General features: G+C 23.1%; 5 protein-coding genes across 5 annotated transcripts; 2 read left to right on the forward strand and 3 right to left on the reverse strand.

Annotated features, from left to right (window-relative positions):
- Window positions 1-6,903: 6,903 nt before the first annotated feature.
- On the reverse strand, window positions 6,904-11,486 carry LOC122857970 (non-lysosomal glucosylceramidase). The gene is made up of 14 exons (XM_044160549.1): window positions 11,225-11,486; window positions 11,071-11,159; window positions 10,463-10,643; window positions 10,109-10,389; window positions 9,782-10,018; window positions 9,260-9,389; window positions 8,934-9,182; window positions 8,590-8,834; window positions 8,358-8,512; window positions 8,193-8,296; window positions 7,971-8,113; window positions 7,776-7,882; window positions 7,484-7,675; window positions 6,904-7,318 (listed from the first exon to the last, which is right to left on the reverse strand). Exons 1-14 carry the CDS (start codon window positions 11,368-11,370, stop codon window positions 7,124-7,126), a joined length of 2,454 nt encoding a protein of 817 aa, XP_044016484.1. The 5' UTR covers window positions 11,371-11,486; the 3' UTR covers window positions 6,904-7,123.
- Window positions 11,487-11,557: 71 nt separating this feature from the next.
- On the forward strand, window positions 11,558-12,793 carry LOC122857972 (peroxisomal membrane protein 11B). Its single transcript, XM_044160551.1, has 3 exons — window positions 11,558-11,959; window positions 12,031-12,146; window positions 12,217-12,793. Exons 1-3 carry the CDS (start codon window positions 11,904-11,906, stop codon window positions 12,729-12,731), a joined length of 687 nt encoding a protein of 228 aa, XP_044016486.1. The 5' UTR covers window positions 11,558-11,903; the 3' UTR covers window positions 12,732-12,793.
- LOC122857971 (ciliogenesis and planar polarity effector 2-like) lies at window positions 12,783-13,569 on the reverse strand. Its single transcript, XM_044160550.1, has 2 exons — window positions 13,462-13,569; window positions 12,783-13,390 (listed from the first exon to the last, which is right to left on the reverse strand). Exons 1-2 carry the CDS (start codon window positions 13,559-13,561, stop codon window positions 12,783-12,785), a joined length of 708 nt encoding a protein of 235 aa, XP_044016485.1. The 5' UTR covers window positions 13,562-13,569.
- A 163-nt stretch (window positions 13,570-13,732) lies between these two features.
- LOC122857969 lies at window positions 13,733-17,286 on the forward strand. Its single transcript, XM_044160547.1, has 4 exons — window positions 13,733-13,973; window positions 14,110-14,270; window positions 14,412-14,705; window positions 14,779-17,286. Exons 2-4 carry the CDS (start codon window positions 14,141-14,143, stop codon window positions 17,163-17,165), a joined length of 2,811 nt encoding a protein of 936 aa, XP_044016482.1. The 5' UTR covers window positions 13,733-13,973; window positions 14,110-14,140; the 3' UTR covers window positions 17,166-17,286.
- A 45-nt stretch (window positions 17,287-17,331) lies between these two features.
- Window positions 17,332-18,592, reverse strand: LOC122857973. Its single transcript, XM_044160552.1, has 2 exons — window positions 18,311-18,592; window positions 17,332-18,225 (listed from the first exon to the last, which is right to left on the reverse strand). Exons 1-2 carry the CDS (start codon window positions 18,338-18,340, stop codon window positions 17,389-17,391), a joined length of 867 nt encoding a protein of 288 aa, XP_044016487.1. The 5' UTR covers window positions 18,341-18,592; the 3' UTR covers window positions 17,332-17,388.
- Between the last annotated feature and the right edge of the window lie 110 nt (window positions 18,593-18,702).

Here is an 18,702-nt window from a genome sequence, read left to right on the forward strand (position 1 = left end):
CATTCTTTCAACCATTATTCATCACAATTTTTTTTTTTTATTTTTTTCCGCGAGATGAGATATGACAAGATTGTAGGCGCAATGAACGCACTGTATCATCATCATTCCGTATTCGTAAACTATGATTTCATAACCCTCAACTGTAACATCGAGAGCAAGGCCAAATGAAATACAATTACAACGCCCATAAGGCATACCCATCAAAACAATCTATGCCATCATTTATTTTTTATTTTCTCATCTTTATAATAATCTCCACCTTAAATAATATAATTTTTAATATACAAATTATCATTGCTCATATTCCACAATAAATAATTTCACTTCAAGGACTATACCTTTTTAAATTCCATCATTCAATATTTTTATGATGTTTTTTTATGTTTTTTTGCATCAATAAAATATAATAACAGACTAATTATTTTAACATAATAGACATCAACTTGTTATTTTTATTTATTTCATTACATTCAAATAGAAATAAAAATAAACATTTCATATATTATAAAAATATAAAATATGTATATAAAATAAATTAAAATATGATAACCACACTTGGTGATGCTTGACATGGTCAAAGGACAAAATTACCAACTATCTTGTCACCACAAGAATTTCCTTTGTGATGCTTCAACTACAAAGTGTAACAATGAGATCATTTCCACTCTCTTGTCTCTCAAGTAGCAGGCGAAAATGATATACCACTCTCATCAAGACAAAGATGGTACTATGGTTATCATTTCAATGCTAACCACAAAACCACCCTCCCATCTCCAAAAGATTAAAAAAAAAGTATTCTTGTCTATTTGACTCTTGCTTATATTCAATAAATAATTATTTTACAAATTCCAAATATTTTTTTTTCGTGAGAAAATTTATTTCACAATTTTTATTATTTTTTTAAATTTAGTTTTATATTTTTTTATTTTTCAATTTAACTATCAATCTAATATTTTACTTTTAAATATACGCATATGAATTATTATGGATTTTGTTTTTTTTTTTTGAAAATTTTAACTATGTAAAAAAGTTAAAGAACCTTTAACGGCAGTGTCTTGTCACCCACATGAGAAATTGTTCACTTTATTAAATCTATCTATCATCTTTGTGTGTTCACTTAAGACCACAAAAATTTTTCATATCAATTTTATTATTATTATTTTTGACATTGTTAATATAAACTGCATCATCATGATAAAAAAAAGAGAGTTTGCAACACAGAAAAAAAAAAAGATTAAATTATAAATTAAATTTTTGGATAAATAAATTGCAGAGTTAACAGAACGAGACGAGTGTTTAAATTAAAAATAAAATAAATGTAATAAATTTTTTAATATTTATATTTATTTGACAGATAAATTTTAAAATATATTTTTTTTTTCCATGAAATATAAATCATCAAAAAAAAAAATGTAAATATTTTTTAATTAATAAATTAATTAAACAATAAATTAATTTAAATTTTATAATTTTAGCTTTACTATTCTTCTGTTTGATTATTTAAATAAATAGTATTTTTTTTTTGTTTAACGTCATTAGAATAAATAAATTGTCGACACATGGATTTCATCTGAGCATGTATTTTCTAAATATACAACGATAAATATTTATGTGGGCGGTTGATGCCAACATTAGCATAAATGCACGTAAAATAAAATCACCTAATATTTCTCATTACCATAGATACATAGGTCAAGATTACATTAACTCTTCATATTCACTATCACGCAAACTTTTATATATTACATATTTTCATAAATATAAAACCATTGTTTCGATCGCATTTTAAAAATATATATTGCGTGATCCGATATAAACTATATATGAAAACATTAAAATTCAATATTATATTTCACGTATTTGTTTTTATTTTTTAATTATAAAATTATAATATCACACCATCATCAATGAATAAATAAATAAAAAAAATTAAAATCACATATTTAATAATTTCGAAATTCATTTTATAATTTAAGATTTTAATCGATATTTTAAGTATATACTTATTTTAAATGTTATCGAATTAAATCACATCATTGTTTTCTTTTAACTTTTATAATTGATTTTTATTTATTTTTTAATTTAATTATAATTGTGTTGAATTGAAAACTCATCAATTTATCATTTGTTGTTTTTTTTTTTCTTCAAGCTATTGATTTATTTATTTATTTATTTATTTATAGAATTTAAATTTGATAAAATAAGTTGGGTGTGCTTCGATCGAAGATCAATTAATGTCGAAATGTTGACATATCGCGTTGCTGGCACCCTTTCATTCCGTTATCGAATTTGTAACTTGGTTCTATACTATATCTACTACTCATTTTATATATCTTCAAGTTTTTTTTTTTTTTTTTGATACTAAACGAATTCGAACAAACTTTTTAGTTTGGCTTTCAATTTGTTGACTTTTATTTGTAGGAAACTAACGATTAAAACTTTTTTTTTTTTCAACCAGTTAACGATTGAATTAATCACCGGTAAATTCAATGCTAATTTTTTATTTAAAGATATTTTTAATTGCAAAAAAGAGAAGAAAACAAAATAGTTTTAATTCTTTTTATTTAACATATAATTTGTTAGTTAATTATCAAGTTATTATTAAAGAAAAATAATGATTATTATTTGTCAATTTAATTATGTTATTGAATATTGTTATTTGAATTTCAAAGGAAACTATATTGTTTGCAATTCAAGTATTTCTTGACCAAGAGCTTTGACCAAGTTCCTTTGGTTTGCGTCAAATCAATTTATTCTGTTTTGTGTTTATGTGCAAATACAAATTCAAAATCAATACTAGTCCTTTAACACTTGGAAGTAATTATGCATTTCGTCAAAAGCCAAAATATCTTCATCATATATATTATATATATCATTAATTTTGTAGACTTAATTAATGACCAAATGATCATCAACATTGCAAAATATTAATTACCAAAATTATCATCGAATGAACATGATAATTCGATACTCAGAATTATCATCACATTACATTATTAATTTCCAAATAATTACAAATAATCTTGAATTTTTTAATCCAAAAAAAAATATAAAATCAACAACAAATCCTCATCTTTGAATTAAAATTTATTTTATAATCAAATAAATAATAATAATAATAATATTTAAATTAAATTAAGTATAATAAATGTATCATCAAAATAAATAATTTGATGAAATTAAATAGAAGATAATTTAAATTATATATTGATTGAGTATATATAAAAATAAAAAATGAATGAATTACAATTGAAAGATAAAATAATAAAATGTATGATATAAAATGAACAATGGTATGTGATTCAACGATCCATCAAAATGGTGCAATTTAATGTTGGTATATGTATTTCAACAGAAAACCATTTATAGCTAAAATTTGATGTATTGCCAATGACTAAATCTGTTATCGGGCCATTCAAAATAACAAAATATGAATGGTACTCTATGAAATCGATCATTTTTTATTATTATTATTTTTTTATTATTTATTATTTATTTTTAAATGTTGAAGGACATAAATGAGAGGAATAGTTGTTTGTTATTTGTAAGAATATACCAATGCAATTGGCTATATATTTTTATTATTTTTCTTTTATTTTTTTTTTTGTTTAAAGTGACACATTGGCTATTGTATCTAATACATTGATAACGTCATCATCATTTCTTGAATAGGAAGTTAATCATTAACATAATGAGAAAATATTAAAAAACAAAATTTTTTTTTCTTTTTTGTTTCTTTTCTTTTTTTTCAACTAAATAATTTTACAGTGAAAATTATTTAATTACATTAAATTAATTAAATAGATACTTTAATTAATATTTAAATTTTATCAAGTATCTTTGATGTTTTTAAATATTATTTTTATCTTTTATTTTAAATAAAAATGCATGAATAGTATATAAAAATATTTCATTTAAATATTTTCCTTCTTTCTTGTTATAAATTTTTTTAAATTGAATAGTTTTTCAATTTACAATTCAATTTAAATGATATGTATCCAAGAAAACTATTTGATGAATATTTCATCTATATGTATTCATGATTATTGATAAAATAAAAAAAAAATATAAATAAGAAAATAAAAGAAGAAAAAGAATCATTTAAATTGATTTTTAAAAATATTAAATTTTAGGTATCAATCAATGTAACCAAGAAAATTCAATTGTATATAGGAAAATGTCAATGTCAATATTGATACTGTCCAATGTTGAATTTTCATCATTGAACTAAGCATGATTGACAATAACAGACAATGTTGGAGCTAATTCACTTGTATCTCTCAGATTAAATAGAATCAAAGATGATTTATTATTGACAATGGAAAATATATACCAAGGACCAAATAAAAAATAAATAGTGATGTAAATATAAGAAGACTGAAAATGAACCAAGAAAATTTAATAGAAAGAAAAGGACTGTGTAGAAAATAACTTGATAAAATCCTATGCAAATTTTGTGGCTTGGCCAGTGCTATATACAATCTGGAGAAATTGCCATGGGAACAGACACACGAGACCCTATGAAGTGAGATCCCAAGGCGTATACTGTAATTGGAAATATGATGAAATTCACACCCAACATACTCTGCTATACACTATTTAAAACTTTATGTATATAATATTTATATTTAACACCAAAGAAATACCTCAATTTGTACATGTAAATTTGATATTATTAAATTTTATTTAACAATTGAAAATTTATATCGTTCATCATTTGTATTAACAAGATCATATTTAAACTTTTTAAATATAATTCATCTTGGATTATCGATTATCTATTTTTATATCAAATTAATTGACAGGATATTTTAAAATATACATTAATGGTTTTACAATTAAACGAAAAATAAAATTTGATATTTCAAATGTATTTTAAATGAAAAAAAAAATAGTAATTAAGTTAATGTCAATTTTCATAAGTTTTAAAGTTTATAAAAATATAAATTTTACATTATATAAATTTATTTTTTATTAAATAATAAAAGATGATTTATTTTTGGTTTTTTATTTCACAAATTGATTAACTATTTTACAAGTTTTTTTTTCTGATAAATGCAACTTATGGAATATGAGATAGATAAAAAGTAAAAATGGATAAAAAAATATGTATATGTATGCGAACATTCATGGACCACGTGGTAAAGGAAAAGCAAAAGTTAGTTTATCGCGTGAATACGGAAACTTCTGAGATGTAAAAAACTTTGAAACTGCCTAGTATGTTGAACAACGAGATGAATAAGTAGGCTCTCGAGTGTATAAGTGCGCGCGAAAATGTGCCACAAGTTTTTATTAATCACCCGGGACAACTACACACACACATGAATGCCCTTTTTTAATTTTTTTTTTTTGTTTTATTATCATGGCATGCAAACTGACATCCGCATTCTGTCCCCATAAATTTAAAATATACAAACCCATCTACAATTTATTAATATTTTTTTTTTTGTTAATAAATTCTTTGTTTTTTAATTAACTGATTGAATTTTTATTTTAATAATAAATGTTTTATATTATATTTTGTTTTGATTTTTGTATTCAAAAAAATTTTTAAGGTCATTGTAGACAATTAAAGTTTCGCGAGATGATTTAATTTTTTATAATTTTTTTTGTAATATGAACTTGTTGGCCTTGATAATTATTTTTTTAATCAAATTATATATATTATTTTAATAAAAAGAAATTGACATATGAATAATGTTTATAAAATTAAAAAATATATTCAATTGAATTTGTTTTTTAAATCTAGTCTATTCATTTTAAAAAAAAAGTTTATTTTTTTTCTTATTTTAGCATTTATAAAATATTTTCTGATGGGTTTTATCAGTTTTTAATCAAAAGAACAATTTAATAATAAAGAAAAAGGAAAAAAGTGATTCTTTAGTTTGTGTTTTATATAAAAAAAATAGAAAAAGTTTTTTTTTTTTAATTTTATTTAAAACACTTTGAACTTTTAAAATCCAATTACTGCTTCTCATTTACAGCAGGGTTTTACGAAATTCATACATGATATAAAATTCAGTTGGATATATATAGCTTTTGGTATCGAAATTTAAGACTCATCCAATGGAAAGTTGAAACATGTGTAATGGAATATCATGATCATAATTTTCAATAAACTGATCAGTTATTTAAATTTGAATTTTTAAATTAATATAAGAAAAAAAAAGAGAAAAAAAACTGAACAAAATTCTCTTAAACAAATGCAAATAAAATTATGTATTTATAAATTAAATAAAATTATAAAAGAATACTTGAAATAAAGATAAAGTTTTCACTTAAATAATTAACTAATTAAAACAATAAATAATAAAGTTTTTTTTTTTAATTCATTTAAAATAAAAACAACTCAAGTTTAAATTTTTAAAAGTACAATAAGACTATTTTTAGTCGAAACAAAAATTAATATAAATAATAAAAAAATCAATATGATAAAATACAAGTATCAATTTAAAAAATAGATAACTTTTCTCGTTGAAGAAAAAATAAATAAGCCAACAGAAAAACAAATTAAAAAATAAAAAACCATCAAGAGAAAGAAAGAGTCACTAAAATTTGTACTACAACTAATGGATTTCAACTTTAGCTCATTACATACTTTTTTATTTAAAAAGAAAAAAGAAAAAAAAAAAAAAACCCCAAGAAATTCAAGATGCCAAGTAAAAACTTGCGTAAAAAGTTAAAAAAATTTATTGGTCGATAAAACGAATGCCAGTAACTTAACAACCTCACTTGAAAATTTCCAATACATTCAAGTGTACATCAAGAATCTCAACAATTGACAGAAATACCAATGGGTAAATTTATTTAAACAAAAAAAAAAAAACCTTCAAACACAAAATGGCTATTCAAGAATTTTCATTTGAAACTTGAGTTTAAAAATAAAATAAATAATCACTCAACTTTTCTAAAAGCAAACAATTCAATAATTTTATTAATATAAATTTGATTTCAAATAAAAACAAGTTTACAAAATGTATTTTAATTATCGAGTTAAAAAAGAAAAGAATAAAATGCATTTCAATATTTAATATATACTTAGTATTTAAAATACCAAGTTGAATAATTAATTGTCTATAATTTAATTTGTAAATATACATTATGTATATTATAAATTTGTATATCAATTGGCGTTGTCAATTTTTTTCATATTCCATGCATGTTGAATTGCCCAAATTGCCAATGGTCGCATATATCCAATAGCTCGATAATGATTATTTTCATAAAGTGCCTCGGGTGTTTCGAAACCCATGCCAATTGTTTCATAAACAGTTCTATATACACCTTCAGCAGTACGAAAACCATCGTCAATCATACCCTGTTATAAACAACAATATAATTTCACAATGAAATTTATTTAAATAGTAGTAAAGAAAAAATTAAAAAAAAGAATCTCATCATAATAAATAAATTGTATTACATATATTTTTAACAACTAGAATATTTAAATAACAATATAAAAAAAATAAAGAAAGAAAAATACCTGATGAATCATTAAAGCTGATAGACCATATGTTACACCAGTCCACATTTCTTCACTTTGTATTGTCATTGTGTCAATAGTACCATCCGGTAAAAAACCATTAACAGCACCTTGTTTACCATTTTTATATTTCATAACATTATTATTATAAATTACTTTTAATGCTGAATTAACACATTCCTCAGGAAAAACCTAATTGTTTATTTAAATTAAAATCAAAAGAAAATATTTCTGCTTTTTTTTTTTTTTACTAATAAAACATAATTGAATAAATAAAAAATAATAAACTTACATCATGATGAAAACCACAGGCTCTTAAAAACCACTGACCACAAAGTTGATCACTCATTATACACTTATGATGTTCATTTTTACTACTGTCAAAATTATAATAACTTCCTGTAAATAAATAATTTGATTATAATCATTAATAAAATTTAATTTATTAGTTTATTTTTTAATATAGAAAAATAAAAAAATATATAACCATTCCACAACTTTTCCTGAAATGCAAGTTTTCCTTTTTCCAATATAACCAAGTACTTTTCAACATTTTCGTTATCCCCAACAAGTTTTCCTATTTGTACAGCACAGCAAAGAGATGCCAACCACAAGCTTCCGCAATATGAACTGATGAGAAATATTTTAATTTACAATACAAATAATTAAATTTTATATTCAATATAAATTATGATTATTATTATTTTACCTTGGACCAGACATAATCCATGTATCATATGTTTGATCTGGATAGCCAGAATTTTCAATCAAACCATCATTGTCTTTGTCCCAAGCAAGACTACGTTCTAAAACCTGTTAATTTAAAAAAAAAAACAATTAACAAAAGACATTATTTAAATGTAAAATAAATTACCATTTTAATACTTGGCCAAAAATCATTTAAATAATTAATATTTTTAGTTAAATAATAATCACGATAACAATTTAATATATATTTTGGATTTAAATCTTTCCAATCAGACACATCATGAATTGGATATGCATTTATTAGCTCAAATGGTTCTTCATCTATAAACAAAAACATTATAATAATATTTTATTTATTTCAATTTAAATAATAATATCAATATTTTAATAAACCATACATGGATCACCAATGTCATGTGGTACAAATCCTTTTAATTTTCTTTGATACTTGGAACCATCGTAGAGTGACCATCTTACAGTATGATCTTCCATTGAAATAGCATCACGAATTCCATACTGCAATGTTGATTGTAAATGTGGCCATAATTGTGCCAAGGCAAAACCAGCATAAAAATGTACATCATATGTATTGTACATACGATATTCTTGACCCTCAAGATATGCAAAACGTCCATACTCATTTCTAAATAATAATATAATAAATATATTTTTATTCAAGTAATTAATTATTTTTCTTTTTTTTTTTAAGATAAATTATGATAATAGTTTTTTTTTTAATTACCGTGGATCTGTTTTTTCATATTGATCTGTTGAATTTGGACAAAGCCATACTGTACCACCATCAGCAACAAAATATAATTCATTAAATATTGCACTTTTGTACCATTCTGGTAATTCAGTGTCATCTAAAATACTCTTTTGCCAATTGTATATATCTGATTCCCATGAATTGTAATTATTCAAAGCATAATGACATATTTCAACGCCAACTTTGTCTTCATCAATATTTTTAAAAAACTTTGTATAATATCTATTTCAAAAAAATTTAATTAATATTAAACAATGTGTTTGTTTGTTTGTTTGGGATTTTTTTTAGAAAAATCTTACCTCATGTATTCGTGTTTTTTTTTGAAAAAATGTATCTTTGGCATATTCCAGACTAGGCTAAATTCAACATCGCGTGTTTCATTAACTTTCAAACGTGTATTTGCACATACACCACATGCAATGTCTTTTTCTGTTTATATAAAAAAGAAATAAAATTTTTTTATGCACACAATAATCAGAGTCTCTTATTGCAATAAATATTTAATAAAATATAAAAAACAAATTAAACAGCATTATTTAAAACTTTTTCTCTTTTTTTTTTTTTTTTTGTATTGTTGTTAATAATATAATTTATTATTATTAAAATAAATTATGAAACAATAGATCATAAAATAATAAATTAGGACAAAATAAATTTTTAAAAAATAAAAATTTTGATTATTATTATATAATTTTAGAGTATAAATATTAAAAATAAATTATTTTGTTGTTATTTATTTTTTATTAATTTATTTTGTCGAATTTATTTCAAAAAATTATATTTAGTTTGTTAAATAAAATTTTTTAAAAGTTTAAATTTACCAGTCTTTGATGTTTTACGATCGTTTAAATTAATATCAAGTTTTCCAGTTTTTTCAAGTGACATCCACAAGTCACTACCATTACTATTTGGATCAAATATCAAAGTACGTGAAATATCAACATTTGCATTTGCTCTTGAACCAATGACATATGTACATGGCATACTTGATAAAGTCTGATGTATCATGACACCAGAAATATTATTTTTATATTCAAAAGACTCATTCCATTTGTATTCTGGTAATTTAAATAGTTAAAAATTTCATTAATTATTATTACTAATATACAAATGATAATTTCATTTAGTTAAATATTTATATAAATTACCTTTTTTTGTTTTACCACCAATGCCACTTTGAAATGTAAATGTTATACTTATGTCTAATTCTTGATCAGACATGTTATTTATTTCCCAAACAAAAACAGCACATGGTAATGAACTGTCTTTGTAATTATTTGGAATAACTGGTGATACTTGTCGACATATTAATTTAACATTTGGATTTTTAATATTATATTCAGTCCATGATCTTGGATAAAGTGCAGTGTACGTTGCATTTTTACCATCAAAATTCCAATCCCAAGATTTTAATGAATACTTTGGTTTTCTATTTTCATTGAGAAACAAGTTAAATTAACATTTCATTTATTTTTAATTATTCTTGGATTAATTATACATACTGATTGACTGATAAGACTTGTTGATATATTGTTTTACCATCCAGATTACGTATTGTTACAATAAATTGATTTGCTGATACTGTATCATAATTATAAACACCTGGTGTTAATCCATAACGACAAAATTCACCTTTATATCCACGACCAATTGTTCCACCACCAATACCACCAATTGGTGCACCTGAAAAATTTAATTATCTATATGAGAATAGTCGATTGATTATTGTTATTTTTGTATTTATCGAAAAACAGCAAATTAAATTACATTTTCAATGCAAAAATTTTAATTAAAATTGACGTTGATTCAATTGATGTTTTAATTTTAACTTATTGTCAATTTAAAGCAACATATAAATAAAACATTTTTTTGTAAATTAACTGTTAAATCGATAGCTTGTTTTATTGATTTATTAATTTTATTTTTGTTTTTATAGAGAGCTTAATTTTTTGTCAATTAATTGACCAAAGTTTTTTTATACAAAAATAGATTCATCGAAAAATAATAAAATGGAACAAATATTATTTATATCATTCGATAGATAAAAAACAAATTAATGATTTTGTTTTTCTATTGACGTGGCTATTAATTATAGATAAATGTTACAAACCGTAAATTTGTCGTCCAGTTGGCATGTTGATGTAATCCATTAATGGCTTACGACCTTGCCAAATAATTTTAATATAATATATGACATATCTAAAAAAACATAATGAAAATTAAAAAATAATGTTTATTATTTAAAAATAAAATGTAATAATTACCTTATTGCAAGTGGAATAAGATGGGGCAATTGTTTTAGTCTTGGTCTAACTTTTTGATTCCAACTTTCACTGTACTTATGATCAAGTTGTAATTTAAATCCATAATTTGGTATTTTTTTTATTTCATTATCACTTGAATCACTCATGATGATATTATTTTAATTATTAAATATCATTTATTTAATAAAACAATAAATAAATACCGGGCTTTGACACAACAACAATGCCCAATGACAGATGTCAATGACCAAATGGTTATTTGTTATTATTTTTTCTCATACAAAACATAAAACAGCTGATATATTTTAGTACACAACTTTGTGGCGCTGGTGTCAAAGTGACAACCTGACAAGTGACAGGTTCAATGTCCAAAATATTTATCAACAAACATAGTAAAAAATTATTAAACATCTCAATAACAATAAAAAATAAATAATTCAATTATTTTCGTATTTAAATAATAAAAAATTCCAATAAAATTAAGTACAGTATTTTATTTTTACAAATTTTATAAATTTTATAAATTTTATCAAGCTAAAATATATTTTATTTATATTATATTTTTACCTGTATTAATTAATATTCATACATAAAATCTATAACGCAACGTTCAAAGTATCATAATTAATATACAAAAGTCACTTCAGGTATTTGATAAATAAAAAAAATCCAACAAATAATGGATTTATTGATAAAATTAAATAACCAAACTGCTGGAAGAGACAAACTAATAAGGTATATAAAAATAGATGTATTATTTACTTGATTAAATATATAAATAATTAATAATTTTTTTTTAATTATAGATTATTTCAGTATGGAAGTAAAGCAGGCTGGTACTATACACCAAGTAATTATTCTACCAGGAGTTCAATTGACGTATTGAAAAGTCTTGAATATACATTCAGTTCATTCAGAAAATGTAATAAATAATTTAGCAATTAACATTGTCAATGAAATATCTAATGATTAATGATAAATTAATTTTTCAGTACTACGACTTGGAAGATGCCTAGACAGTTTATATTCAGCATTATCAACAATGAATTATCCAGATGTTGTCATACGAATAACATTGACAATATCAAAAATAACAAATGCATTATATTTACTTGCTGATCATATAACATGGATTGGACGAGCTGGTGTTTTTCGTGTTGATCTTGAAAAATGGAATTCAATTGGCAACAAATACTGGCTATTGACAATAATAATAAATATCACTCGGGATATTTATGAAATACTACAAATAATTGAAAATAATAATAAACTAAAAAAGAAAATAATATCTAAAAAACAAATGATTCATCATAATATTTATGATATTAATAATCATAAAGATGTTTTTCTAGATACTGTTAAAAATATATGTGATTTATTTATTCCATTAAATTCATTGGGTTATACTAAATTAAGTCCAGGTATGATTGGACTACTTGGTTTTGTATCATCAGCTGTTGGAATTTATTGTATCATTGATCCAATTTCAAAGCTAACACCAGCATAATATAATACTGATTTATATTTATAATAATGTATATATATTTTAATAAAATATTTAAACTTGAACTATTTGTTTTGTTATAAACTCTTGATCACGATTCCATAAAATTTTACAGATGGTATTTAATTGATATGATACATCAAATATTTCTGGTCTTGCTGAGAATTTATTAACATCTATTTTGATGATTTTTAATTTCCATTTAGCTTCAAATTCTTTAATTTGTCCATCAACAACTGACTGTGTTGACCATGGTTTATATTTACTACCAATAACAATATTTGCTGGTTTATCTTTGATATTACACATTGAGTTCATTAAATATGGAATGTCATTAAAACTTGTTACATCATCAAATGTGAATACTGAACAAATTGCATCAACTTTATCCTTGCATGCTGGTAATATATGATTATATTTTTTAATACTATTTTCAGATGTATCCCAAAAATTTAATTTAAATAATATTATTTTATCCCATATTTTAATTGGCCAATATATTATTGTTTTTTTAATACCATTTATATCATTGTTTATTATGTTTGTACCAACAATGCCAGATAGGCGAGCAACAACTGATGTTGTATCACGACCAACCATAAATATTTTGTAATTAACAACTTCTTCAATTGATGGTGGTAAACATGGCATTTCCAAAATACCTAAAATTTATTAATTTATATTAATATTATTTTTTCAATTAATTGTTGATTAGTTTTTTTTTTTTTTTTACCATAAATTCGACGTTTTTTTTTTGTGTGATCATAAAAATGATGCAAAAGAGATTCACCCTCTGGTGAACTCAACCAATTCATGTTAATTGGTCGACTCATTATTTATTTTATTACTTAACAATAATATTTTATTACAGATATTTAAATATATCTGAATTTGCATTTATTAGTTTGTTTACAAATTACTTTGACTTACAATTTTTTTTTTCTTTATTAATAAGTCTCATCCAACCTAAAAACAAAAATACAAAGTAAGAGAGTGAAGTACCATTTTTTTAATGCGTATAATGTCAAGATTATGTAATAGATTTTTTTTAATGATAAATAATATATCACATTAATATAAAAATTGTCGTTGTCATTCATTCAAGTGGTGTGAAGTGGTGAATCAACAGTTTATTATTTACTGATTGAAAACTGATTTACTGATTTAAAAAATACAAAAAAATCATTCTGTTTTCAACTACCCTACCGACAACAATATAATTAAAAAAAAAAAACACTCAAAATAGTAAGATATTTTTTTTTCATCTTGTCTGTTAATCAATTATCTATTTTTTTAATTAAAACAACTCTCAAGTGTTTGGATTTTATGTTAGCTTTATATTTTCATGTAGAATTAATAATAATGATAATAATTTTTCCAGAGTAAAATTTATTGCAAGAAAAAATATTAAAATGACAGCTAATATTAATAATGATAAACTGTCAGAAGTATTAAAGCTATTTTTACTTCCAAATTATAATGTTGTGTCAACAACATATTTAGATCTACTTTTAACTCATATAGCTGACAACAAAAATGAAGGTAACAATTGTTATTAATTTATCTATTAATTTTAGACAACTTACATAACCTCAAAAAGAAAAAAAATATAAATTATATTCTCTTTATATTTAAAACAAATAAATAAATAAACAAATGCTTTTTTTTTATCTTAATAAACAGCTCAACAATATGAATTATTAAAAAATTGGATCATTGAGGCTTTAAATATTTGGAGTCAAGATGACAACAAACCATGTCAATCAGTTGGTGTATTTACCTTAAAATTAATTGGAATATTATCAAAAGATGAAAACTATTTTTATGATATAATTAACAATGATATATTTAATAAAATATTTAAAATATTCAACTTAAGAAATGATGATTTATCAGCATCAATGAAAATGGCATACACATCATTACTTGTTGATATTATTGATCACAAAATTGGACGTCAATGGATAAAAAATACAGGTAAACATTAAAAATAAAAATAATAAATTAACAATTATATATCTAACAATAAATTTAAATTTTTAATCATCAGGTATTTGGATTGATATGGTTAAATATGCTCAATTGAATCCTACAATGTATGTAACAAGAGAAACTCAAAAATTCATCTACACAATGTTGGCTGAAGAATCTCAAGATAAAGTTTTTTGTAAAAATATTATAATTGCAATAAGTGAGCCAATTATAAATAATAAATTTAATGGTAATTTACATGGTATTGATTTAAGTGATGTATATGAAGATCAACAAAATCAAATATGTACAACATTTGATTTAATAACAAGTATATATGATAATATATTATTTAAAAATATGGATAACACAATACCAGATATGTTTGAGGAATTATGTGATTTAACATCACGTACTGTTGCATTTATTGAAGCTTGGATAAATACACGTTTATTTAAAAATATACAAACATTATGGATATTAATTTGTTTTTATAAATTAAAAAAAGGTCTTAATCATGATAAATTAATAATCGATGCTGAAGGCTGGGAAAATTATCGTTCATTATTTTGTCATGTACAAATAAATCTTATTAAAAAAAATAAAATTATTGATTCATTAAGATCAAATAAATTAGCATTAATATATTGGAAAAAATTACAAACATTAAGACCATTTGAAATGCCACATGGACATAAATTTAATCATCAAAATATTGCACTTATGATAACACCAATGGGTTCATTACTGAAACGTGAATTAATGCAAAATGAGTTTTGTAAAATATTTATTGATAAATTATTTGATGTAACATGCCAACCAGTACAAAGAATATGTTATGATTTAAAAGATGCAATGGATAAAGAAAAAATAAATGCTCAATATATTTGTAAAGCATCAATTGAAATGTTAATTGAAATTATTGATGTTATGGATAGAAGTACTGCTGTTATAACATTTCAAAGTATGTTACATACATTAAATAATTTTATGCCAAATAGTAGTCCATGTATGACTAAAAATAATGATATAAATAATAAAAAAAAATTTACAACACAAACAATATTTGATGGTGATCCAATTGTTGATAATCCATTAATATTACCAACACTTCTTGATGGTATTGCTATTATGACTGATAAATTTCAATTTAAATGGGCTGATTGTTTAGAAACAATATGTGTATTAACTCTTGCACAAGGAATTTTAAATAATCCTGGTGCTCAGCCAAATTTATGTGTCAAAGCATTACAATTATGTAAATTATCAATACAAAATTTTATGCCACCAAATTTAGCATTACTGGTTGAATCAGACAGCAACATGAATGACATTGGTACAACACTTTACAAAAGATTACATGATCAAAATTGGGAAGTACGTGATAGTGTACTTGAGGTATTAACAACAATAGCAACAATATCAGAAAATAAATATCCAGCATTTCAAGATATACTGATACATCATAAATTTTTAACAGTTGCCATTGATATATTTATGAATGACGGTGAAAGTTATGTACGTGCATCAGCAATTAAATTTATTTATATAACAATTAAAATAGATAAATTATGGAATGAAGAATTATCAAATTTAAATTTACCAGATAAAATTATTACATTATTTAACAATGAGAGTGAAGCTATTGTTAGAAAAGAAAGTGTAACGTTAATTAAAGAATTATATATATTTAGAAAATGGCAAAAATCAATGATTGATGAAATGATTAAAACAATGGCTGATGCTGCTGTCAATGATTTACACTGGGAAGTTAAAATAAATGCACTTGAATTTTGGAGATATTTTATTAAGCTACAATTACAAGATCAAGGTATGCTTGATGGTTGTTTTCCAAATGTAACATTTTCAAAAGACGATAGAAAAATAGTATCATTGAATGAAAATGAAATTAAACGTAGATTAAATAAAGCACTTGATAATATGGCTAAGGATAATTGTCTTGGTGTATTAATTTCAACTCTAAATGACGATTGTGATTTTGAAGTATCAAAAACATCAGCTGATATTATTAAAAATCTTAAAGATGTTTTATTAAAATATAAAATTGATCAACCAGAACCAGCTGAATTGTCATTAAAAGATTATCCAACAATTGATACTAATTACATAAAAACACCAATCGTCATGAAAAATAACAGCCATGATAATTCAGCTATCAAAATACTTGATGAAATTGTTGATTCAAATGACGCCAATTTATTGTCAAAAATCTATGAAAATTCATTGAATATTAATAATAATAATGAGCTTAAAAAGATCCAAAAAATTATCAATATTACGAGGGAAAATTTTTTGTGTATTATTTTAAATACTGATGTTGAGTTATTTATTGATGAGAAAAAAAAATGGTTAAATAATTATACAATTAGCTTTGATTCTGTACTTGAAGATATAATTACTGTTTATAATCAAAAAGGAATTAATAATACAATGGATTGTTATTAAATAAAAATGATATTTCTTTTATTATTATTATTATTATTATTATTATTATTATTATGTTGTAACAAGTTTGAAGATAAATATAAACTCGAATAATGTATTATTTTTTAACTACAAGAATAACCTATTGTTTGTTGATTTTAAATTTAATTTACATTTTTGTATTTTAATTCATTTTATGTTCTCCTATATTTTTATAAATTTACATCTAATTAATAATATACATTTATTGATTATTGCGTTTGTCAGCATCAGCTGATGGGATTGGGATCCATTTGGATTTGTCAACAGTTTCTTTGTCATGTAAAGCTAAATTATCTTTACTTAAAAATGATACTGATGGTGATAATTGCTTTGTATCATCATTGTCAGTTGATGGTTTTGTCAAACTCAAATTTAAACCAAGTGATGTTGTTGTTGATGATGATTTACCAGCACTACCAATTCTTGGTTTTCTCAATGGTGTTGAACGAAGTGTTGTTAATTTTCTTGCACGACTTTCTCTTGGACTAAGACGTTTTAAATTTATTTTATTACTATCTGCTAGTGTTTTAGCAAGTGTCAAATCATGTGGTATTATTGGAGATGGATTTGATTGTTTAAATTGAGATGACATGATTGTATTAGTTGATGATAATGGTGTTCCATGTGAATGATGATTTGTTTTCAATTCATTTGTTTGTTTATAAGATTGTTGAGCATGATTTTCAGATGTCATTGTTGCCATCTTTATTGTTTGTGGTTTTGATTCAACTCTCTTTGGATCATTGACTTTTAGCATCAAGGCTCGCCATTCACCAAGTTCATTTTCATCTTTTTCAGTCAATAATGTCGAACAAAATGGATAAAAACGACACAGATCATTTTGATTCAAGTGATTTTCAGTTTCAAAGTATTGCTTGTGATAAATATAACTGTGTAATGATAATAATGTCATTGATAATTCTTGACGTGAATGACAATACATTTGATGTTCATGAAGTTTTACCAAACTTACTGTCTCTTTATTACAAACAATGCATGTAAATTTTGAAGGAAATTTACTTGGTTTTCTTCTGTCATCCTGAATAATCAAACAAAAAAAAAAATTTTTTTTTCATTTCCTTTGTTTATTATTGTTTGTTATTAATTTTAAAATAATTATTTACCTGGGTATATTTTGTTGTTGGCCTATCCATAATTGAAATTTTTTTTTCACTAATTTTCTTTTCTTTTCAGTGATAATATATATTTTATTTTTTTTTTTTTCTATCTTTGTGACAGGTTATAAGTATTAGACGCGTGGAAGACACACAAATGTGGTGTTGATTGTTGTGATGAAAATATTTTACAATTCGAAGAAGCCGGGAAAGTACAATTTCATGTTTACCTTCCTCTCTCTTTCTCTCTCACTCTCACAATATAGTACTGTTATTTCATTGTTATTGAGTGTCGTGTATTTTAACTATGGCGCTTACTGCCCGCTAAAATTTTTGCTCATGCGCACCACACAAAGTCTTTCTCTCTCAGCTCTCTATTTTATTCTCTCTCTCCCGCGAGT

The sequence above is a fragment of the Aphidius gifuensis genome, linkage group LG5, assembly GCF_014905175.1.
Source record: "Aphidius gifuensis isolate YNYX2018 linkage group LG5, ASM1490517v1, whole genome shotgun sequence".
NCBI classification, from domain to species: domain Eukaryota; kingdom Metazoa; phylum Arthropoda; class Insecta; order Hymenoptera; family Braconidae; genus Aphidius; species Aphidius gifuensis.